Source organism: Scylla paramamosain, chromosome 38 (genome assembly GCF_035594125.1).
Source record: "Scylla paramamosain isolate STU-SP2022 chromosome 38, ASM3559412v1, whole genome shotgun sequence".
NCBI classification, from domain to species: Eukaryota; Metazoa; Arthropoda; class Malacostraca; order Decapoda; family Portunidae; genus Scylla; species Scylla paramamosain.
In genome coordinates, this window is record NC_087188.1 from 5,070,751 (window position 1) to 5,096,034 (window position 25,284).

Below are 25,284 nucleotides of genomic sequence, written 5' to 3' on the forward strand. Positions count from 1 at the left end.
AGTTATACATTAATTTTTTTTTATCTCTCTCTCTCTCTCTCTCTCTCTCTCTCTCTCTCTCTCTCTCTCTCTCTCTCTCTCTCTCTCTCTTTCTCTCTCTCTCAAGCATATATATATATATATATATATATATATATATATATATATATATATATATATATATATATATATATATATATATATATATATATATATATATATATATATATATATATATATATATATATATATATATATATATATATATCGTCAACTTCATGTTGATGATTTGCAATGGCTTCACATAATGAAGGTTCTAAAGACCAAGGAGGATCAGACATAGCTGCATTTTTCGAAAACCATATTGTCTCTCTCAAAGTACCATATACACCTGACATTTACCACCCAGCAGCTTCCAAATGCAAGAGGTTAGGGAAATGGGGCAATATATTGTCGTCAACTAATGATTCTTTCCGTTTTCAGGCTATGGGACTGGGATAATTACAGCAACAACCACCGCCGCCCCCACCAAAAAAAAAAAAAAAAAAAAAGTAAAATAAAATTAATTAATTAATTAATACATGTAAATAAATACATAATACATAAATAAATAAATAAATAAAATCACTCATATTCCAAATTAAGTTGTAGAGATCTAATAAAAAGCAATAAGCCCTATCAAAATACATGATATTAAAGGGCATAATGGATGTCATGAAGGCCCGATGACTAAAAAAGAGCTATCGTTATCTCTGAATTAGGAGGAAAGGGAACATTAATCTTAAAAAGTTTCTCAACGAGATTCCAAATGCCAACGATAGTAAGCCATATGTGAATTATGATCTTTCTTGGAAAAAAGTAAAGTGCTCTGCAAATATGTGACCTTGGAACGTTCACTGTGCATTCTTTAAACCTCGTTGAGCCTGAGCCGGCGTTCGTCGAAAGGCGTCCATGCCTTTGATGAAACGGAGACTTAATATTGATTGGCCTAACTTCCTGGGCACAGAAACAGGCACTAAAACTAAATGGACCAGGTTTAAGAACAAATTCGAAAACACCGTCAGTGAAGGTGTCCCCAAAAGACAATTCAGGCACATGTTCAACAAGAGAAAGAGAGCAAATGAAAATCTGTCCATCAACAGGAAATTGTGTTCTAAAATAAAATAAGAAACAGCACCTGTGGGAAATTACGAAGAACAGGAAGTAAAAAACAATTCCAAAACAAGGCAGGTATGCAGAAGTTGAAATGGAATACCGTCGCTTGAACAACCAGGTCAGAAGAGAGACGATAAATGTCGTAAAACAAAGAGAAAAAAATATATAAAAAATCAGTCTAACCCAAAGGTATCCTGAAAGTAAGCGCAAATTTACGAGAACTGAAAAATGGAGATCGAAGGAAGAACTTTAAAGACTACCTTTGATCATGAAACGACTGATGTTTTTTTAGTATTATCTGATACCTTCATAACAGAAACTTCCGATAGACAGAAAAGACTTTCCAGACACGAACACCCGATATGCGCTGGGGAACGTATAAGAGAGGTTATAACAAAATTGAAGAGGAAAAAGTGGTCAGAACCTGATGAACTACATATAAGGACAATCAGAAAGTTAATGGATGATCTTGAATCTCTCAGTATTATTTTTACTAGTTTATTCACTGAGGGACAGGTGTCACGAAATTGGAAAATTGCCAATGTCACGGCTATCTACAAGAAAGGGTGTAAAAGTGAACCAACAAACTATAGACCAGTTAGCGTCACGAGTGTTATCTGCAAAATTATGAAAACGGTAATTCGGGAAGAAATTATGCCATATATAAAACTGCATAAATTATTCACCAAGTCGCAATACGGATTCATCCCAGGTCGATCAACAGTATTACAACTAATAAGAGTATTTGACCAGTGGACAGAGGTACTGAAGATGGGTCGACCTGTTGATGTCATTTATTGTGATTTTATGAAGGCTTTTGACAGATCACCAAATCACAGGTTATCGAGTAAGCTAAGTTCATACGGAATAGAAGGCCAGTACATCACCTGGTTTGAGACATTTCTGACAGAACGGAAACAGAGGGTTGTGGTTAATGGAGAAAAGTCCAGTTGGAAAGAAGTCACTAGCGGAGTACCACAAGACTCTTTTCTTGGTCCTTTATTATTTGTCAATGACCTACCAGACTGTATAAAAAATTAAAGTGATCTTTACCTTTGTGCTAATGGCACTAAAATTTTCAAAACCATTAACGGATCTGAAGATTGCAGAAAACTTCAGAAGGATCTGTATGAGATAAAAAAAAAAAAATACTTGACTGAAGAGTGGCAATTAAAATTCCATCCTAGGAAATGGAAGTCGATGAGAATTTGGAGAAATTATATAAAGGACGAAGGATACACAATGTATAGTTACCTGAGCAAAACTGGCATGGAAAAAGACATGAGTGTGGTTGATGAAAAATTATTTCTTTCTGATCATCTGCCTGAGGAGATTAACAAATCCAACAGAATAGTAGGGTTAAGAAAAACTTTCGTAGAACTGGATTCAGAAATGTTCGAGTCTCTATACACAGCCTTGCTGAGACCACATCCTGAATATCCAAAACCAAATGTGTTGCCCTCATCTGTTTAAGAACATCGAAATACTAGAAAATGTACACAGGAAAGTCTCTAAATTAGTTCCTAAACTCAAGGACCTCAGCTAGGAGGAAAGACTGAGAAAATTGAACTTGCCAATTATGTGATACGGAAGATAAAGAGGAAAAATGATAGAAATATTCAAGATAATTTGCGGAAAATACGATGAAGATTTCACGGAAGGAATATTTCATTTGAGGGACAACGAAACAAGAAGTAACACCCAGATCTTCAAGAAACGTGCAAGACTGGACATCAGGAAATACAGTTTTACCTATAGATTTGTGAGTACCTGGAATGGTCTCACTGATTATGTAGTAAATTCTAAAATTGTTTTGAGTTTTGAGAGGAAACTAGACTTGTTTGGAAAAATGAAGAACAAAGGTTTAATTATAAAACAAAAATAGTGTCAACCACCACACACGGCCAAAGTTTAGAAAATAAAATTGTGGCCTTAGATCTGGAGGCACAGGCTCACCTATCTATTCCAGAAGGTCGTCTGTGAGTATCTATGAGGATGCACAAAAGGTCCCTACGAAATCGGCGAAGACTAGATCAGGAAGCACGCTTCGCTCGCACAGCTGTAGAACTATCGTTGCTCCAGTAAGACACCGGACATTTGGGGAGACGGACGGATTGGAGGGCAGCATATTGTAATAATAATAAAAATAATAATAATAATAATAATAATAATAATAATAATAATAATAATAATAATAATGATAATAGAGAATTGTTATTATTATTATTGTTATTATTATTATTATTATTATTATTATTATCATTATCATTATTATTATTATTATTATTATTATTATTATTATTATTATTATTATTAACAATTCTATTACTACTACTATTACTACTACTACTACTACTACTACTACTACTACTACTACTACTACTACTACTACTACTACTGGTAATAACAATAATAATAATAATAATAATAATAATAATAATTATAATAATAATAATAATAATAATAATAATAATAATAATAATAATAATAATTTTATTAATCTTCCAGCCTAACAGCTAAAAAATCCACCTGTTACATATTAACTTACATGCGAGCATACATACTATATATCTTAGGTATACATTAACCTTACCTAAGACAGTATCTTAAAATTTTATACTATGGCTGCCATAGGACGCCTAGTAGACTAGGCCTAGGATGATCAGGTTACCCCATTTATTTTTCTTTCCAGAATTTGTTTCTCCTCCCCAAAGTAGTGGGTCACAACAGTGGGTCACAACTCTTAACACCAGGTTGGTGAAGAGTGAAGAAGAACAACATTGCAAAGAAATCGCCCAGACATCTGACCTGATCCAGGAATCGAACCCCGGAGCTCCCGATTGTGGACTGGGTGCGCTAACCACTGCGCCACCAGGCGCCAGTATACAAATACGTATGTCGCAGCCTCATATGAATTGCTCAAGTCAGCCAAGGAACGATCAGGTGAAGACATTTGTATAAAAAGCTGCCAATCACCCTACCTAGACACCACCAGGAAATGAGACCATGGTTCAGACTCTGGAACTGTATACAGAAAAGGTCATAAATCTGTTATAAGCTGGATGCGGCTGATAAACCTTCTAAGAATAGTTCATAAGCCTTATGAATAATGGAGGAAACTTACCATCGGATTATGAGTACTCCTAGCGTGTCGATATTTTATGAATCATGGAGAGGACTCCTAAGAAGTTTATGAGCTACTCACAATTGACAATGGGGGAACAGCAACTCGTAGTACCACAGTGCCAAAGCATTTCGGTTACATCTTGTTAAATTTTACTTTAAAACTTTAATTCAAAATTTTGTAAGAATATAATGGCCGTTACGAGGGTGAAGGTGGCTCGCTCGAATCGTACGTCTGGCATCCTGTTCATGCATGCGCGGATCCCCAAGTGCTGGGTAGACCATTTGAACCTACTACAATGGGAGCAGTGCGGTCCAAGGCCTCACCCAACTAAATCTAACCAAACATTAATCAACGAAACTATCTTATGCCAAAGTAGTTGAGTTAGATTAGGTGAAGATAGGTTTTGTTTAGTCTAGATTTGTTTGATTTAGTTTGTGAAATGGGTTAGAGGGAATAATAATGGGGTTCATTGGGCTAAGCTATTGGGCAGCATCGCATACCTAAACTTGTACCTTGAAAATATAGACTTGCTATCAGAAACGTATAATTAAATAGTATTAAGCAACTGCATAACTGCAGGGTTGACTCCATGCTGGCAAGGTGTACTGCTAGCGGTCGGTCCTAGACTTCTTCTTCTTGTGATTGTTGTTGTTGTGATCTGGGGTGGACAGCGTCTACCACCATGGTAAAAATGTCCACCACATATTCAAGTCATAGGAAATACATAAGCAGGCAGGGAATTCCAGAGTTCATCAGAGTAAGTGATGAATGATTGAGAATACTGGTTAACTCTTGCATTAGAGAGTTGGACAGAATAGGAGTGAGGGAAAGAGGAAAGTTTTGTGCAGCGAGGCCGCGGGAGGAGGGGAGGCATGCAGTTAGCAAGATCAAAAGAGCAGTTAGCATGAAAATAGGGGTAGAAGACAGCTAGAGATACAACATTGCGGCGATGAGAGAGAGGCTGAAGACAGTCAGTTAGAGGAGAGGAGTTGATTAGACGAAAAGCTTTTGATTCCACCCTGTCCAGAAGAGCGATATGAGTGGAACCCCCCCGAGACATGTGAAACATACTCCATACATGAACGGATAAGGCCGTTGTACAGAGTTTAGCTAGAGATGAGATATGAAGTTTCCAGTTCAGATTATAAGTAAATGACAGACCGAGGATGAGTCATGAGTGTCACTGAAGAAGAGGGGATAGTTGTCTGGAAGGTTGTGTCGAGTTGATAGATGGAGGAGTTGAGTTTTTGAGGCATTGAACAATACCAAGTTTGCTCTGCCTCAATCATAAATTTTTGAAAGATCAGAAGCCAGGCATTCTGTGGCTTCCCTGCGGTAAATGTCTACTTCCTAGAGAGTTGGAGGTCTATTAAAAGACGTGGAAAAGTGCAGGGTGGTATCATCAGCGTAGGAGTGGATAGGACAAGAAGTTTGGTTTAGAAGGTCACTGATTAATAATAAGAAGAGAGTGGGTGACAGAACAGAACACTGATAAACACCAATGTTAATAGATTTAGGAAAAGAACAGTGACCGTCTACCACAGCAGCAATAGAACGGTCAGAAAAGAAACTTGAGATGAAGTTACAGAGAGAAGGAGAGAAGCCGTAGGAGGGTAGTTTGGAAATCAAAGCTTTGTGCCAGACTCTATCAAAGGTTTTTGATATATTAAAGGCAGCAACAAAAGTTTCACCAAAATCTCTAAAAGAGGATGACCAAGACTCAGTAAGGAAAGCCAGAAGATCACCAGTAGAGCGGCCTTAACGGAAACCATACTGGTGATCAGATAGAAGGTTGTGAAGTGATAGATGTTTAAGAATATTCCTGTTGAGAATAGATCCAAAAACTTTAGATAGGCAGGAAATTAAAGCAATAGGATGGTAGTTTGAGGGATTAGAACGGTCACCTTTTCTAGGAACAGGCTGAATGTAGGCAAACTTCCAGCAAGAAGGAAAGGAAGATTTGACTAGGCCAGATGCAAGCACGGAGGCACAGTTTCGGAGAACAATAGGGGGACCCCATCAGGTCCATAAGCCTTCCAAAGGTTTAGGCCAGCGAGGACATTGAAAACATCACTGCGAAGAATTTTAATAAGTAGCATGAAGTAGTCAGAGGATGGAGGAGAGGGAGAAACAACCCCAGAATCGTGCAAGGTAGAATTTTTAGGAAGGGTTTGAGCGAAGAGCTCAGCTTTAGAAATAGATGTGATAGCAGTGGTGCCATCTGGTTGAAATAAAGGAGGGAAAGAAGAAGAAGCAAAGTTATTGGTGATATTTTTGGCTAGATGCCAGAAGTCTCAAGGGGGGCTAGATCTTGAGAGATTTTCACACTTTCTGTTAATGAAAGGGTTTTTGGCTAGTTGGAGAACAGACTTGGCATGGTTTCGGGCAGAAATATGAAAGTTAATGAAATTCTGGTGATGGAAGGCTTAAGTGTCTTTTGTGGGCCACCTCTCTATCATGTATAGCACGAGAACCACCTGTGTTAAACCAAGGTTTGGAAAGTTTAGGTGGAGAAAAAAGAGTGAGGAATGTACGCCTCCATGCCAGACACTATCACCTCTGTTATGTGCTTGGCACACAAAGACGGGTCTCTGACACGGTAGCAGTAGTCATTTCAAGGAAAAATCAGCAAAATACCTCCTCAGCTCCCCCAACTAACGGAGGCAAAACGACAGAGGCACCTTTGCTTAGGGGGATCCTGAGGAGGGATTGGAGTGATAGGACAAGATAAAGATATGAGATTGTGATCGGAGGAGCCCAACGGAGAAGAAAGGGTGACAGCATAAGCAGAAGGATTAGAGGTCAGGAAAAGGTCAAGAATGTTGGGCATATCTCCAAGACGGTCAGGAATACGAGTAGGGTGTTGCACCAATTGCTCTAGGTCATGGAGGATAGCAAAGTGGAAGGCTAGTTCACCAGTATGGTCAGTGAAGGGAGAGGAAAGCCAAAGCTGGTGGTGAACATTGAAGTCTCCAAGAATGGAGACTTCAAGAATGGTTATTTTCCTACAACGGTCCCTTACTTTCACCAGATGAGGTTTACTCAAATTCAGTAGACCTTACTCCAGTTACTCATCTCAAAGTTTTATGTGTTCTGTGGGTACAAAACCATTTTAAGGATATTTTTCTCGGCAGTCGGCAATTATAGCCCTGCGATAAATGAATTTTTATAAAGCAAACGCTCTTTCGCAGGGTCGTCTTGCGCGTAGATGGAAGTTAGGAAGTTAGTAACATAATAAAATAAGAAGCCGTCAGACCAACACATGGCAGTCGCGAGCGTGTATTTCAAATATTGTAGTATTTACTCACCTGCAGCGTGTACGGCTTAATAAACCCAAGCATATCCGATGTGACCTTAGGGAGAGTATAAAACACGTTGGTTTGATCAATGTAGAGGGGAAAGGTGAAGTCAACAACGGCCGATCTCCTCCACATGACGGAGAACAATGTTCCACCAAGATCTGCCTCCTATGAAAAGGAAGGAGTTTTTATATATCAGTTGTTGCTTCGATTATGCAGGCTTTACAAAATATAATAAAAATATAATGTAAAATATATTAATGATGTTTTGGATTGTATAATAACAAAAAAAAAATATATAACAGGAATAATAATAATAACAATAATAATAATAATAATAATAATAATAATAATAACAATAATAATAATAATAATAATAATAATAATAATAATAATAATAATAACACTATGTAACGCGATATTTATCTTTGACAAGTAAGTGTTATTTTCCAACTCTTGTCATTGCAAAACAATATAAAATGTCCATTATTTCTGCCAAACTTTGCCTTTGTGGCTTTCAGAATTATTTATTGCTCCAAAACAGCTAAATTTCACTTTTTTTTTCAGATGCTCTCACAGAAAACTTTTTTTTGCTCTTCTCTTGATGTATTGACTATATATGTGGCACAATGCATCTGGAGAATGACTGATGCCTCTTGATGTCATTTCACCTGTTGTGATGTGTCTTCTCAGACAGCCGAAGCAGAACTGATTGGTGAGCTACAAGCCCCAACTTTGATATCGTCAACCAGTACACTACAATTTCTTAGTCTTTCTAGGATGTGTTCCAGAATATTCTCAGTCTTTCTAGAATTTTTTTTTTTACCTATTTTAGAATATTCTGAATCATTCTAGAAAATTCTTGATTCTTCTACATATTTCTACTGTATTCTAGAAAGTTCTAGAATATTCTGGAAATGTTTATATTGAATAGAATGTTCTAAAATGTTCTAGAAACATCTAAAAGTGTCTGGTAGCACATTTTCGAAGATTTAATAAGATTTCTGAATTGTAAGTAAATTCTTCTAAATATGAGAAATTTCTTGCTACATCTGTTGAGTTCAAGAATGATCTTATTAATTTTTTTTTGAACACTTTATATTCTTTCTTTCATTTTTTAAACATATTTACAACATTTCAAAAGAAATTAGATAAACAATTTAGATTTTGCAAAGGTCTTACCTGACATAAAAACCAATAGTTAACCCATACTAAATAAAATAAGGCAAAAAATGTAAATTCATTGTTCTAATCACAAAAGCAAAGGTTTTATTATCTTTTTTTTTTATATATATAATTTCTTCAGATGGAAATAATACGAAAATTATGGCTTATGACCAAGGAAAAGACAGAAGTGAAATCTTGTTATATTACTATCATAATACTAGTAGTAGTAGTAATAGTAGTAGTAGTAGTAGTAGTAGTAGTAGTAATGATAATAATAATAATAATAATAATAATAATAATAATAATAATAATAATAATAATAATAAGCTGAAGCCAGGGGAAGGAGAGGAGGTGATAAGACGAAGTACTTTTGATTCCACCCTATCTAGAAGAGCAATGCAAGTTCAATCCCTCCATATATGTGAAGTGTACTGCATACATGGAAGGATAACGCCTCTATACAGACTTGGTACCTGAGTGGGAGGAGCGAGATGAGCAAAAAAAAAAAAAAAAATAAATAAATAAATAAATAAATAAATAATAATAATAATAATAATAATAATAATAATAATAATAATAATAATAATAACAACAATAATAATAATAATAATAATAATAATAATAATAATAATAATAATAATAATAGATAAATAAATAAATAAATAGATAAATAAATAAATTGACGGAAACAACTCGGAACGCCTAACTTTATAGAAGCCGTTTCAGCTAGAGATGGGATGTAAAGTTTCCAGTTTCAAGTTTTCAATTTCCAGAGAGACCAAAGATGTTCAGTGTAGAAGAATGCGACAGTTAAGTGTCACTGAAGAAGAGGGGATAGTTATCAAGAAAGTTGTGTCGAGTTGATAGTTGGAGGAATTGAGTTTTTGAAGGTTTGAACAATCTTAAGTTGTTTATTTTATGTATGATTGAACATACAGGAAAAGACGTGGAAAAGTGCAGCTTGACATCAGTGTAGTAGTGGATAGGACAAGAAATTTGGCTTAGAAGATCATTGATCAATAATAGGAAGAGAATAGGTGACAGGACAAAATCATGAGAAATATCATTGTTAGTAGGCTCAGAAGAACAGTGATCGTCTATCAGACCAGCACTATAACGGTTAGAAAGGAAACTTGAGATGAAGTTACAAAGAAAAAGAATCCATAGAAAAGTATTTTGGAAATCGAAGCTTTGTGCTTGACTCTTATCAAATACGTTTGATATGTCTAAGGCAAGATGGGAAACTTTCACTAAAATCCCTAAAGCACTGTGTACACAGTCACGATAATCATTGCTACAACGCTAATAATAGCAGTCCTAGTGTTATAATGCTGCATAAACATGGTAAAACGTCACGAGTCGTGACGGTCGTAGCGTTCTCTTGGGCCATCACGAGAATTTAACGCTGAACTTTGAAGAGACTTGGTACTCAATGAATTTTCTACCAAATGTAGCTTTACCGTTACTTCATCATGACGTTTTCGTGATATGAGTGTTTCGTGATAAAAAAAATGTGTCATAACATCACGACAGCATCAAGACATCCTCACAACTGCCGCAAGTGTATCACGACAAACTTAATAATTATGACAAATATTTGACACATCTGAGCCCATCGTGATGGTAGATTTATGAATGCATTAGGACAGGACTACGTACTCGTATATGACGCAGTCGTCACGCTAAACTTTGGCTTGCGATACATCATCACACCAGAGCAGAGGTATTCTGAGACTTATGTACATCTCGCAGCGCATAATCGCTGAGAACACATAAGCTGGTTAACAAAACATGACACACACACACACACACACACACACACACACACACACTGTGACCCATACAACCTATCACCACCCACTGTTAGCCAACTCACGCATCTCAAGATAGCGGAAAGAGAAGAGGCATGGGAGCCAGAAGATGTGCACCACACAATAACAAGTAGCAAACAACGTCATCCCACTCCACTACTAACAGAAGTGATAGACCGGTGGAAGTGTATATAAAGAAGGTTGAAGATGAAGAATAAAGGCACACTTTTCCATTTCGAGAAGACAAATTTTAGTAGCTGGCCCTTCTTGCCTTATATATCCCACAATCATTTTCATCATCAATGTGTTGTTGTCGTGACGGAAAAATTCTAAATTCTGCCAGTCGTACCGTATCTAAGTTGTCAAACCGTCCCAAGAAACCATGAGCCGAATTATCATCTATCGGATTTATCATCAGGACAACAAGAAGATGCTCACTCCATGATGGCAGAGTGCAAATGAGGCATCGAATCGTACATCTGGCACGCCCTTCCCCCCCTAGTGGGAACCGCCTTGTCGTGATGGGAGTAGGGGATGGGAAGGGCTTGCGTGTCCCTACGACAAGCTTTCGAATCATGAGGAGCCACTTTTTAAAACGAGTGTTATCCATGGGGAAGAGGCATCCCGTTCGCGGCGGCCAGCGTTCACCTCCCTCATTGTCATGTAAGGCGGTTTCCTCAGCCCCTGGAACTATTTTTTTTTTTTCATAATATCCTGATTGGTAAATATAAATATTCCTCTGGTCCTCGAGGAACGGTCGACCAGGCCCTCGAGACGTCACCCTCTAGCCGTAATGGTGATGTACAGGCTGGAGGCTGCTGCTGTTTCCCATGGTGGAAAACTCCTTAGGTCAGTTGTTGAGTCTTGTCTGGACACTCTTATCATTAATGTCTGTGCCTTCATGTCATACCGTGCTATCCACTCGGTTTTCAAGCCTTTTGGAACTGTTTTCCGTATTCGTCTGAAATTCGATAGCGATTGTCTATCTAATCGGTGCTATGTGACATATACTTCTGACATTGCTTCTAAAGCTGCTCTTGAGGCAATAAACTATCTACGTCTTGGAGAGAACAACTAAATTGCTGTGATCATTCGATCAAGCAATGTAGTTGACAGCGATGATGATTATTGTTCTAATGTGTTTGATGGTGCTGAGGAATGTGCTCCTAAAGCTTGCCCCCAACATACTCGTACACCTTACTGGTTTGTAGCTTATTGTATGGAAAGTCAAGGTAACTTCATGGTGCCAAGTATCTAGAAAGGGAGATTTTAGTCCTGCATACAAATAACATCAACAAATATAGTAAAGGTGTATTGATCAGAGCTAAAGATTTAACGCAAGCAATGATGGTCGTCCATCTACCTTGCCCTTTTGATGGGACCTTCAGATCCATCACCTAACATTCAATTACTACAAAGGATCTATTTACAACCAGGACCTGTACGAATTCTAAGATGACATCCTTCAGTTATGTCCTGATAATGTTCAATGAGTAGTTAAAATTAGATAATAACATGATTATGCTCACTTTCTATAGTTCTTTTTTCCTTTACCTTGTTAAAATTGGTATTTTCTTTCTCAGTAAAAAAAAATATTTATCGATCATATTGGTTGCTATTGGTTCGGTCAATGCTACTGTCCAAATCCTGGTGCTGTCACTGTTCAGTCTTCGATTTACATCCTACTCCTGAATGCGAATCAGAACCCAAATTCTTCTGCTGTAGGGACGCTCACCCTCTACTTTCTAAACAATGTAATAGGTACCATCTTGACCAGGATATTCTTCAGCAGGCTAATGATCAGTTCATCAGTCTTAGTAGTATCAAGCGGGAACTTATATTTAAACAAAAGGACGGTGGGGCAAAGACCTAAACCTCTTCCCTCTACTCTAGTTCGACTTCCTCTACTACAGGCAATAAGGTTGTAACACCTTCCTGCCTTTTGCAAACATTAATTGTTTCCTCCCGTTCTTGAGAATATGTCGCTCCTTAGTTACCGTGTGCAACAGAGTTACCTTCTCTGTATTTTCAGCCAAGCCTTCCACTACATCTTCAGCAAAGCCCTCCACTGCATCTTCACCAGCTACATCAAAGACTCCTAGTACAAAAGTTCATATTCTCGAAGTCCACGCCCCCATGAATTATCAACCACGAACGATTCCCAATAACTTTAAGCCTCCACAGACACATACTAACAATTATCCCACGCTTCCTCGTCAGTTTCACCAGAGACGTTCCCAGGGGTCTGCTGAGTCCATAGACTCGGCGGACATTCACCCTAGAAAGACCGTGAGCCAGACGTTATTAATCAAAGTCACATCAGAAAATGGACATCTTCCCATGCTCATCTTCCCAATAGGTGCTCCTCCAAAAGCGATACCAGTCCGCCTTTGTCAAAGAATCCTCCTCCTCCAGTCTTTTCAGGAGTTTCAGAGACTCGTGTGCGGGTAGCTATCCCCACACCAGTTACTCAATCTCAGGTTTTTGTCTACAAGTAACGTAGGACTAGATATGCCTTGCTGCCCATATAAGATATCTAGTCAGGTTGGCAAAGGGAAGCTTTTCTCTGGAGCTTCCCTGAAAATCCCCTCAAAATAGTAATATTCAAGATTCTCCTGTGGCATTCTCGCGGCTTGCCTGCCTCCTAGGAGGAACTCGGGGGTGTTGATCGCTAGGTTTTCTCCTGTTTGCATGTTTGCAAGAGACATTGCTCGGAGACTCCACTCACTTTAGTCTTCCAGGATATCGTGCTGTTTTCTCCACTCCAATTCCTGGTCAGGGCCACAATGGTGGCACTGCCATCTTTGTTCGCACAGATATTCCTTTTATCCACCTACAGATTCACTAGCAGTTGCAAGTTGTTGCTGTTAAGGTTTATATACATCGTTTTTATACATTGTGCTACCTGCCTCCAAGTGTTCCTATTGAGAGGAATGAATTTGATAACCTTTTATATACTATTCCTTCTCTTTTATTGGGAGATTTCAATGGTCGCCGTCCTTTATAAGATGAACGCGCTGTCAACCCCCATAGTTCTTTACTTGCTTTTTTTATCCAGGGTAAAGGATTAGAAATTTTAAACTCTAAGAACATGACTCATTTCCATAGTTAAACCGTTACTTTTACAACAACAGATGTCATCCATCACAGTTTGCACTCCACTTACCGAAGTCTTCAACACAGTGTGGAATATATCTGGGAAGTGTTCTGTACCTCCTCCAACTGTTTTATCCCGTGATGGAGGACATAAGCAGATACAAAGACAGTTACCGACTTGCTTGGTGAGCACTTTCCTAGCGTCTCCAGAAAGGATGTAACTGCATCTAAGGAACTTTATCGATGAAACTTGGAATCTGTTTGCATTAATTATCCCTCCTTTTTTTTTTTTTTTCTTGAGCTACAAATGGATTTGTCTCAGTGCCATGATGCATCCCCAGGTCACGATGACATCCTATATTCCTTTTTGCTTCACATGTTCAATGAAGATTTTACCCTTATACTCGAGCTCTATAACTTAATTTGGAATATTATGATTTTCTATCTTCTTGGGGTGCTGCTGTAAATTCCCCCATTCCAAAGTCTCGAAAAAGATCAGTTAACAACAAATTATCGTCTAATTTCCTTAACCTATGTAGTTGTAAGCTGCTGGGAAAGATGGTAAATGTCAGACTTATATGGTACTTGGAGAGAGGGAATTACTTGTCAATATGGTTTTAAGAAAGTGAGGTCTACATCTGATGCTCTTTTATCTCTAGAATCTTCTATGTGAGACATTCGCTATTAAGCAATATCATGTCGCAGTATTTTTCGATTTGGAGAAAGCATATAACTCAGCTTGGTGCCATCGCATTTTACTTAGCTTGTTCGAGTTCGGTCTCCGTGCCCAACTCCCTATTTTTTTTTTTTTTTATACAGCAGTGGTGTTCACCCTTATCCGCATTCTGCATCTATATGATCGAAGAATCTCTTGTGTAGAGGAAACTCGTTTCCTGGAACTTGTATTTGACAGATGACTGACTTGGGTAACTCACCTTCGTTATATTAAGGCAGCATGTCATGAAGGCGCTGTCACTCCTTAGGGTCTTGGCTCATACCTCTTGAGAAGCTAATAGACAGAACCTCCTCTTCTTGCACCGAACTTTTATTCTTTCTACGTTGTGAAGTTTATTCCTTTGCTACTGAGGCCCACTTTGGTGTGCTAAACTCGGTGCACCATGCCATTGTTCGACGGCCAACTGGTGCGTTCTGGTTATCCTCAGTCCCTAGCTTACTGGTGTATGCTGGTGTCCTTCCATTGGACTTGCGTCGCCAGTCCTTGTTGTTGACGTGATGGTATCAAGTCCAATGTCTTCCCGAGTAAGTTTCTTGTGTGCCCGTCTCCCGTGATTCACGTTCCCTTTTATATGTATCTCACCAGAGCTTGCCTAAACCTTTTGGTGTCAGGGTTGCATCCGCTATGGTCGCATTAAATGTGCCTCCCGTTTCTGTAAGTCACTGTAAATATTTTACAGTTAGTTTTTGGTAATTCCCAGACATTTTTGTCTGTGGTACTGATATTCCTAATGAGATTTTTATTTATTTATTTATTTATTTATTTTTTACCACAGGTCTCGTGAATTACACTATGCAAAAAAAATTTCACTTTTGTCTTGTTCCTGGCCACGAACCATAATTTTCCAGTTATTTCCATCTAAACAAAATAGAAAAAAGAGTTATTTTGATCCTAAAATTTTTCTTTTGTTATTAGAACAATAAATTTATATTTTTGCCTTATTTCATTATATTATGGGTTACTGTTGGTTTTCATGTCAGGTAAAGATCTTTGGAAAATCTTAATTGCTTATCTAATTCTTTTTGAAATTTTGCAAATGAAACAATGAAAGAAAGAACATAAAGTGTTTTAAAGATTTTTAATATTAATAAGATCAATCTTGAAATGGCCAGATCTAGCACGGAATTTCTCGTATTTAGAAGAATTTGCTTACATTTCAGAAATCTCAAGTCTTCCAGAATGCTCTACCAGACACTTTTAGAAGTTTCTAGGACATTTTAAAACATTCTATTCAATGTAAACATTTCCAGAATATTCTAGAACTTTCTAGAATAAAGTAGAAATATGTAGAAGTATAAAAAAAATTCTTGAATTATTCAGAATATTCTAAACTAGGTTCAATAATATTCTAAAAAAACTGAGAACATTCTGGAACACATTCTTGAAAGAATAAAAATATTCTAGAGTACTGTTTGACAATACAAAAGTAAGTGCTTGCACACCACAAATCAGTTCTACTTTGAGAAGCCACATCACAAGAAATAAAATATCATCAAAAGGCTGCAATCATTTTCCAGATGCATTTTGCTACATATGTGGTCAATTCATCAAGACAAGGAGTTCTCTGTGACAGCATAAGGAAAAATATGTGAAGCTTTCAAAGCATATTTTGCTCCGGCAGTTGGGGACCAAGACAAGACCTGAACACCTCATTCTGCTTATGAGCATTGTAAGAGTACACTAAAAGGTAAAATAGCTGTTAGTTTTTAAGAGCAAAATTCAATTAAGAATTAAGAATAAAAAAATAAAAAAAAGTTTAACAAACTCATTCTGTCGTTCTCTTACAGGATAGTATAGAGGGAAAAAACAGAGCCATGAAATTTGCTATTCCTAGAATATGGCGTGAGTTTACTGATCACTTAACTGACTACTTTTTCTGCATGGTGGATCCTTCCAAACGCCGATCTGGGAAAAATGCACCTGCTGTTTTTTATCCAGACATTCCGTCTTCCACTGCACCAGTGCCACACAGTGCTGAGCTCTAACAGCTCCTCCAGAAGAAAGCAGCAAGTCAGAAGATGAGCTAAACAGAGAGGGAGACTGTGACATCACAGATACAGTTGTAGTTGGAGAAATTCTTACTACCGTAACCAAAGACCTCAATGACCTCATCAAAGATTTTGGTTTGACAAAGCGAAATTATGAGCTTTTGATTTCAAGGGTGAAGGAATGGGATTTACTTTATGACAATGTGCAAGTGACCAACCAAAGAAAATTGCACAAACATTTCTCCAGCTTCTTTGCAAAGGAGGACAGGCTATGCTACTGCAATGATGTATGCAGTGATGATGTGATTTGTTGTATTCACGCAAATCAAGAAAAATAATCGTTTTTAATCCCAAAAAAAATGTTTCAGAAATTTTAAAAATAATTTTTGCGTCATTTCAATTTCTGTCCACATTTTTTTTTATGTTCAGAAATGGAGAAAATGATGAAATTTTGTTATTTTAGGGCAAAAAAATATCATTCTAAACGTCACTAAAGCAAAATGTAACAGAAATAACGGATATTTTTTCTTGTTTTGCAATGAAAAGAGTTGGAAAAAATAAATAACACTTGCTTGTCGAAGACAAAAATTGTGTTACAAAGTATTATTACTGAAGGATTTCTTATAGTACTTATTTTTAGCGAGTCGTAGTATATTGGTGGTTTTATATTTTTCTCTAAACGGCAACGGTCACCTAGTCGAAAGCCTTTCCAAGCTTTTCTTTTCTTTAATACTGGTTTTAAGACTTAATGTACTGTATAGACATTTTTTTCATTGTTGGTGATGCATACATTTTTACTTAGGAAGTATTCATCAAATAATTGATTAAATTTGATTTTAAAAGATAGATTGTCTTATTTGCACAAGTATAGCTATATATATATATATATATATATATATATATATATATATATATATATATATATATATATATATATATATATATATATATATGGGGACTACAGCCTCGGAGTCCCCATCTGGGGAGGGGACAATAAATGTCCCCAGGTCAGACTGCCTTTCTGTCGACGACCCTAAGTGTCTTGACACCCCACTCAACTTTTTCTTCATTAACTTCTGCAACATTCACAGTCTAAATTTCAATCTGTAGAACACCACCTCTCCTCTTCTGAACCTCATCTTCTTTTCCTCACTGAAACTCAGGTGTCTGAGGCAACTGACAGTAGCCCCTTTTCTATTCCCTCCTACATTCTCTATCCTCATTTTCGATCCAAAGCTGGATGCTGCGTTTATGTGCGCAATGACTTAACCTACTCTCGTGCCCACGCTCTTGAATCTTCCGAGTCTTCCACCATCTAGCTACGACTACAGAGTCACTCTCATACTAAATTTATATGTGCTGTATACCTCTCACCTAACTCCTCTGACTATAAGACTTTGACTACTTAACTTCCAAAGTGGAGAACATTCTGAACCTCTTTCCTTTTGCAGAGATCTCCATTCTTGAAGACTGCAATGTTCACCACCAGCTTTGGCTTTCCTCTCCCTTCACTGACCATCTTGGTGAACTAGCCTACAACTTTGCTATCCTCCATGACCGAGAGCAATTGATGCAACACCATACTCATATTCCTGACCGTCTTGGAGATACGCCCAACATTCTTGACCTTTTCCTGACTTCTAATCCTTCTGCTTATGCTGTCACCCTTTCATCTCCGTTGGGCTCCTCCGATCACAATCTCATATCTTTATCATGTCCTATCGCTCCAATCCCTCCTCAGGATCCCCTTAAGCGAAGGTGCCTCTGGCGTTTTACCTCTGCTAGTTGGGGGGACCTGAGGAGGTATTTTCCTTGGAATGAGTACTGCTTCCGTGTCAGAGACCCGTCTTTGTGTGCTGAGCGCATAATACAGGTGATAGTGTCTGGCATGGAGGCGTACATTCCTCACTCTTTTTCTCGTCCTAAACCTTCTAAACCTTGGTTTAACCCAGCTTGTTCTCGTGCTATACATGATAGAGAGGTGGCCCACAAAAGGTACTTAAGCCTTCCATCACCAGAATCTCATGCACTTTATATTTTTGTCCGGAACCATGCCAAGTCTGTTCTCCAACTAGCCAAAAACTCTTTCATTAACAGAAAATGTCAAAACCTTTCAAGATCTAACTCCCCTCGTGACTTCTGGCATCTAGCCAAAAATATCTCCAATAACTTTGCTTCTTCCTCTTTCCCTCCACTATTTTAACCAGATGGTACCAGAGCTATCATATCTATTTCTAAAGGTGAAATCTTTGCTCAAACCTTTGCTAAAAACCCTACCTTGGACGATTCTGGGCTTGTTCCTCCTTCTCCTCCATCCTCTGGCTACTTCATGCCACCTATTAAAATTCTTCGCAATTATGTTTTCCATGCCCTCGCTGGCCTAAAACCACGGAAGGCTTATGGACCTGATGGGGTCCCTCCTATTGTTCTCGGAAACTGTGCCTCCGTGCTTGCACCTTGCCTAGTCAAACTCTTTCAGCTTTGTCTGTCAACATCTACCTTTCCTTCTTGCTGGAAATTTGCCTACATTCAACCTGTTCCTAAAAAGGGTGACCGTTCTAATCCCTCAAACTACCGTTCTATTGCTTTAATTTCCTGCCTATCTAAAGTTTTTGAATCTATCCTCAACAGGAAGATTCTTAAACATCTATCACTTCACAACCTTCTATCTGATCGCCAGTATGGGTTCCGTCAAGGCCGCTCTACTGGTGATCTTCTGGCTTTCCTTACTGAGTCTTGGTCATCCTCTTTTAGAGATTTTGGTGAAACTTTTGCTGTTGCCTTGGACATATCAAAAGCTTTTGATAGAGTCTGGCACAAAGCTTTGATTTCCAAACAATCCTCCTACGGTTTCTATCCTTCTCTCTGTAACTTCATCTCAAATTTCCTTTTTGACTGTTCTATTGCTGCTGTGGTAGACGGTCACTGTTCTTCTCCTAAATCTATTGACAGTGGTGTTCATCAGGGTTCTGTCCTGTCGCCCACTCTCTTCTTATTATTCATTAATGATCTAAACCAAACTTCTTGTCCTATCCACTCCTACGCTGATGATACCACCCTGCACTTTTCCACGTCTTTTTATAGACATTCAACCCTTCAGGAGGTAAACATTTCACGCAGGGAAGCCACAGAACGCTTGACTTCTGATCTTTTCTAAAATTTCTGATTGGGGCAGAGCTAACTTGGTATTGTTCAATGCCTCAAAAATTCAATTCCTTCATCTATCAACTCGACAAAACCTTCCAGACAACTATACCCTCTTCTTCAATGACACTCAACTGTCTCCCTCTTCTACACTGAACATCCTCGGTCTGTCCTTTACTTATAATCTGAACTGGAAACTTAGGTGTTCAGAGATGTCTCCGCCAGTTTTTCTCACCCCCCCAGCTGCTAACTCTGTACAAGGGCCTTATCCGTCCATGTATGGAGTATGCTTCACATGTCTGGGGGGGTTCCACTCATACTGCTCTTCTAGACATGGAGGAATCAAAAGCTTTTCGTCTCATCAACTCCTCTCCTCTAACTGACTGTCTTCAGCCTCTCTCTCACCGCCGCAATGTTGCATATCTAGCTGTCTTCTATCGCTATTTTCATGCTAACTGCTCTTCTGATCTTGCTAGCTGCATGCCTCCCCTCCTCCCGCGTCCTCGCTGCACAAGACATTCTTCTTTCTCTCAACCCTATTCTGTCCACCTCTCTAACGCAAGAGTTACGAACACAAACTTCTTGACTTACCGCAAAACTTACGAATACAAACATTCTTGACGTTTTCCTAACCTCTAATCTTTCTACTTATACACTCACTCTATCTTCTCCATTGGGCTCCTCCGATCTCAATTTCATATCTGTATCTTCTATCGCTCCAGTCCCACATCTGGATCCCCAAAGTGGAGATGGCTCTGGTGTATTCCCTCTGCTAATTGTGGGGGGCCTCAGAATTTATCATGCTGATTTTTCGGTGAATGACTACCGTTTCCGAGTCAGAGACTCGTCTCTGTGCTGAGCGCATATTAGAGGTGATAGTGTCTGGAATGGAGACGTACATTCCTCACTTTTTCTGTCGACCTATACCTTCTGAACCTTGGTTTAACGCAGCCTGTTCTCGTGCTATACATGATAGAGAGGTGGTACACAAAAAGTAATTGAGCCTTCCATCACCACAATCTCTAGCACTTTATATTTCTGCCCATATTCATGCCAAGCCACTTCTCAAACTAGCAATTGATTGACAGTGTCAAAATCTTAATTAATTTGAAAGTGTCAAGATCTAACTCCCCTCGTGACTTCAGGCACCTAGCCAAAAACATATCCAATAATTTTACTTCTTCATCTTTCCCTCCTTTATTTTAACCTGATGGCACCAATGCCATCTCATGTATTTCTAAGCTGAACTCTACACTGAAACCTTTGCTAAAACCTTGCATGATTCAGGGCTTGTTCCTCCTTCTCCTCCACCCTCTGACCACTTCATGCTACCCATTAACATCCTTTACAGTGATGTCTCATATGCCCTCGCTAGCCTAAACTCTTGAAAGATTTATTGACCTGATGGGGTCCCTCCTTTTGTTCTCCAAAACTGTGCCTCCGTGCTTGCACCTTGCCTAGTTAAACTCTTTCAATTCTGTCTCTCAGCATCTACCTTTCCTTCTTACTAGAAGTTTGCCTATATGCAGCCTGTTCCTAAAAAGGGTAACCGTTCTAATCCTTCAAATTACCGTCTTTTCTTTAATTTTCTTTAATTGTTGAGGGTAGATTTTTCAATCTACCCTCAACAGGAAGATTTTTAAAAACCTTTCACTTCACAACCTTCTATCTGATCGTCAGTAGGGGTTCCATTAATACCGCTCTACAGGTGATCTGGCTTTTAATACTGAGTTTTGGTCATCCTCTTTCAGATATTTTGGTGAAACCTTTGCTGTTGCCTTAGACATATCAAATGTTTTTTGGTAGAGTCTGGCAGAAAGCTCTGATTTTCAAACTATCGTCCTACTGCTTCTATCCTTCTCTCTGTAACTTCGTCTCAAGTTTCCTTTCTGCCCGTTCTATTGCTGCTGAAGTAGACGGTCAATATTCTATATCTATTAACAGTGGTGTTCCCCAGTGTTCAAGCCTGTCACCCACTGTCTTTCTATTATTCATTAATGATCTTCTATACCAAACTTCATGTCCTATCCGCCCATACACCACGCCCATACATGATACCACCATGCTCTTTTCCACGTCTTTTCGTAGACGTCCAACCTTTCAGGAAGTAAACAGTTCAGGGAAGACACATATCACTTAACCCTTACACTGCTGGACTGTTTTTCAAAGCATGTAAACATAAGCGGTATTTTTATTTTCGTTATTAGAAATTTTACTTGAATTCCATTCTTGCCAAAATATGCCGTATGTACTCAATACACATGAAAAATATAAGCATGTGCATATAGGCAAGCATATGGGATAAATCAATATAAAACAAATAGATAATCGACAGAAAAAGAGTAACCGGCAACTCGACACAGTCGTCACCCAGAGGTAAGCAGTGATTGGCTACTTTATTATGAAGCGTTTCTCATAGTGTAAGTACCTGACCGTGTGTTATTTTTTGTTCTTTATAAATAGGTATACAAATCTCGTTGCATTTTATAATTACGTGAGGCATGAGGTAAATGTTTAGAAATTATGTATGTTTATTGTGAGCGATACACGAGTTCATCATTATTTACCAGATAACAAAGTCTCCAGAAATTAAATTTCATGTACTAAGACAATAACACCTTACTTCAACGGCGAGAGAGAGAGAGAGAGAGAGAGAGAGAGAGAGAGAGAGAGAGAGAGAGAGAGAGAGAGAGAGAGAGAGAAATGTGTCGTTGATAGCTTATCCAACCACGTTGTCTACATAAGAGTGCTGCGTGCCTTCCCCTCTCTCTCTCTCTCTCTCTCTCTCTCTCTCTCTCTCTCTCTCTCTCTCTCTCTCTCTCTCTCTCTCTCTCTCTCTCTCTCTCTCTCTCTCTTTTTCTCTCTCTCTCTCTCTCTCATGTAATGCGTACTGGTGTGTGTGTTTCTCTTTATTTCTCTCTCTCTCTCTCTCTCTCTCTCTCTCTCTCTCTCTCTCTCTGTATATATATATATATATATATATATATATATATATATATATATATATATATATATATATATATATATATATATATATATATATATATATATATATATATATATATATATATATATATATATATATATATATATATATATATATATATATATATATATATATATATATATATATATATATATATATATATATATCATGTAATGGGTACTGAAGTGTGTGTCTGATAACATATAACAATAGTAACAATAATAATAATAATAATAATAATAATAATAATAATAATAATAATAATAATAATAATAATAACCGGGATAGATAAAATTGTAGATCCTAATCATTGCCTAATTATTTGTTAAAGTAAATAAGCATAATAAATAAAATAATTTTGTTGAAGGTTGAAGTTTCCACTATGCATCACATCCATGACATGCAATCACCATAATAATCTTATATCTTATACAAGTCCAAGGAAGAGATGAGTTTGGCTAACTACACCCATTCACATTTATCCATATAATTACAAGTGAAACAAGTGCATCAAATAACATGATAATTACACACAAACACACACACACACACACACACACACACACACACACACACACACACACACACACACACACACACACACACACACACATATATATATATATATATATATATATATATATATATATATATATATATATATATATATATATATATATATATATGTATATATATATATAGCACGTGGCGCATTTGAAAATCTATGAAAACGTCTATGAAAAGACGTGGAAAAGTGCAGGGTGGTATCATCAGCATAGGAGTGGATAGGAGGGAAAGAAGAAGCAAAATTATTGGAGATATTTTTGGCTAGATGCCAGAAGTCACGATGGGAGTTAGATCTTGAAAGGCTTTGAAAATTTATGTTAATGAAGGAGTGTTTGGCTAGTTGGAGAACAGACTTGGCATGGTTCCGGGCATAAATATAAAGTGCATGAGATTCTGGTGATGGAAGGCTGAAGTACCCTTTGTGGGCCAACTTTCTCTCATGTATAGCACGAGAACAGGCTGTGTTAAACCAATGTTTAGAAGGTTTAGGACGAGAAAAAGAGTGAGGAATCTACGCCTTCATGCCAGACACTATCACCTCTGTTATGCGCTCAGCACACAAACACCGGTCTCTGACACTGAAGCAGTAGTCATTCCAAGGAAAATCAGCAAAATACCTCCTCAGGTCCCCCCAACTAGCAGAGGCAAAACGCCAGAGGTACCTTAGGGGGATCCTGAGGTACCTGAGGATCCTTAGGGGGATCCTGAGGTACGCTTAGGGGGATCCTGAGGAGGGATTGGAGCGATAAGCCAAGATACAGATATGAGATTGTGATCGGAGGAGGCCAACCTACAGCATAAGTAGGTTCCGTCAAGTCCGCTCTACTGGTGATCTTCTGTTGACTTTACTGAGTCTTGGTCATCCTCTTTTAGAGATATTGGTGAAACTTTTGCTGTTCCCTTGGACATATCAAAAGCTTTTGACAGAGTCTGTCACAAAGCTTAGATTTCCAAACTACCCTCCTATGGCTTCTATCCTTCTCTCTGTAACTTCATCTCAAGTTTCCTTTCTGACCGTTCCTAAATCTATTAACAGTGGTGTTCCTCAGGGTTCTGTCCTGTCACCCATCCTATTTTTATTATTCATTAATGATCTTCTAAAACCAAACTTCTTGTCCTATCCACTCCTACGCTGATGATACCACCCTGTATTTTTCCACGTCTCTTCATAGACGTCCAACCCTTCAGGAGGTAAACATTTCACGCAGGGAAACCACAGAATGCTTGACTTCTGATCTTTCTAAAATTTCTGATTGGGGTAGAACAAACTTGGTATAGTTCAATGCCTCAAAAACTCAATTGCTCCATTTATCAACTTGACACAACCTTCCAGAGAACCATCCCCTCTTCTTCAATGACACTCAACTGTCCCCCTCTTCTAGACTGAAATCCTTGTTCAGTCCTTTACTTATAATATGAACTGGAAATTTCACACCTCATCTCAAGCTAAAACAGCTTCCATGAACTTAGGTGTTATGAGACGTGTCCGCCAATTTTTCTCACACCCCTAGCTGCTAACTCTGTACAAGGGCCTTATCCGTCCATGTATGGAGTATGCTTCAGATGTCTGGGGGGTTCCACTCATACAGGTCTTCTAGACAGGGTGGAATCAAAAGCTTTTCGTCTCATCAACTCCTCTCCTCTAACTGACTGTCTTCAGCGTCTCTCTCACCGCCGCTTTGTTGCATCTCTAGTTGTCTTCTACCGCTATTTTCATGGTAACTGCTCTTCTGATCTTGCTAACTGCATGCCTCCCCTCCTCCCGCGGCCTCGTTGTACAAGAATTTCTTCTTTCTCTCACCCCTATTCTGTCCACCTCTCTAATGCAAGAGTTAACCAGTATTCTCAATTATTCATCCCTTTCTCTGGTAAACTCTGGAACTCCCTGCCTGCTTCTGTATTTCCACGTTCCTATGACTTGAATTCCTTCAAGAGAGAGGTTTCAAGACACTTATTCATCAATTTTTGACTACTGCTTTGGATCCTTTTATGGGACTGGCATTTCAGTGGGCTTTTTTTTTTTTACTGGATTTTTGTTGTCCTTGGCCAGTGTCCATCTTATATATATATAAAAAAAAGAAGGAGAAAATCAGAGTAATAATAAAAACAGGGCAATAATAATAATAATAATAATAATAATAATATTAATAATAATAATAATATTAATAATATTAGTAATAATAATAATAATGATATTAATAATAATAATAATAATAATAATAATAATAA

General features: G+C 38.0%; 1 protein-coding gene across 1 annotated transcript in view; it reads right to left on the reverse strand.

Annotated features, from left to right (window-relative positions):
• Positions 1–25,284, reverse strand: part of LOC135091598 (glutamate receptor ionotropic, kainate glr-3-like) — a 129,970-nt gene that overhangs the window by 68,861 nt on the left and 35,825 nt on the right. Inside the window, exon 4 of the mRNA XM_063989353.1 lies at positions 7,570–7,728. Within this exon, the coding sequence (XP_063845423.1) occupies positions 7,570–7,728 (159 nt within the window). The remainder of the gene's footprint in view (positions 1–7,569; positions 7,729–25,284) is intronic.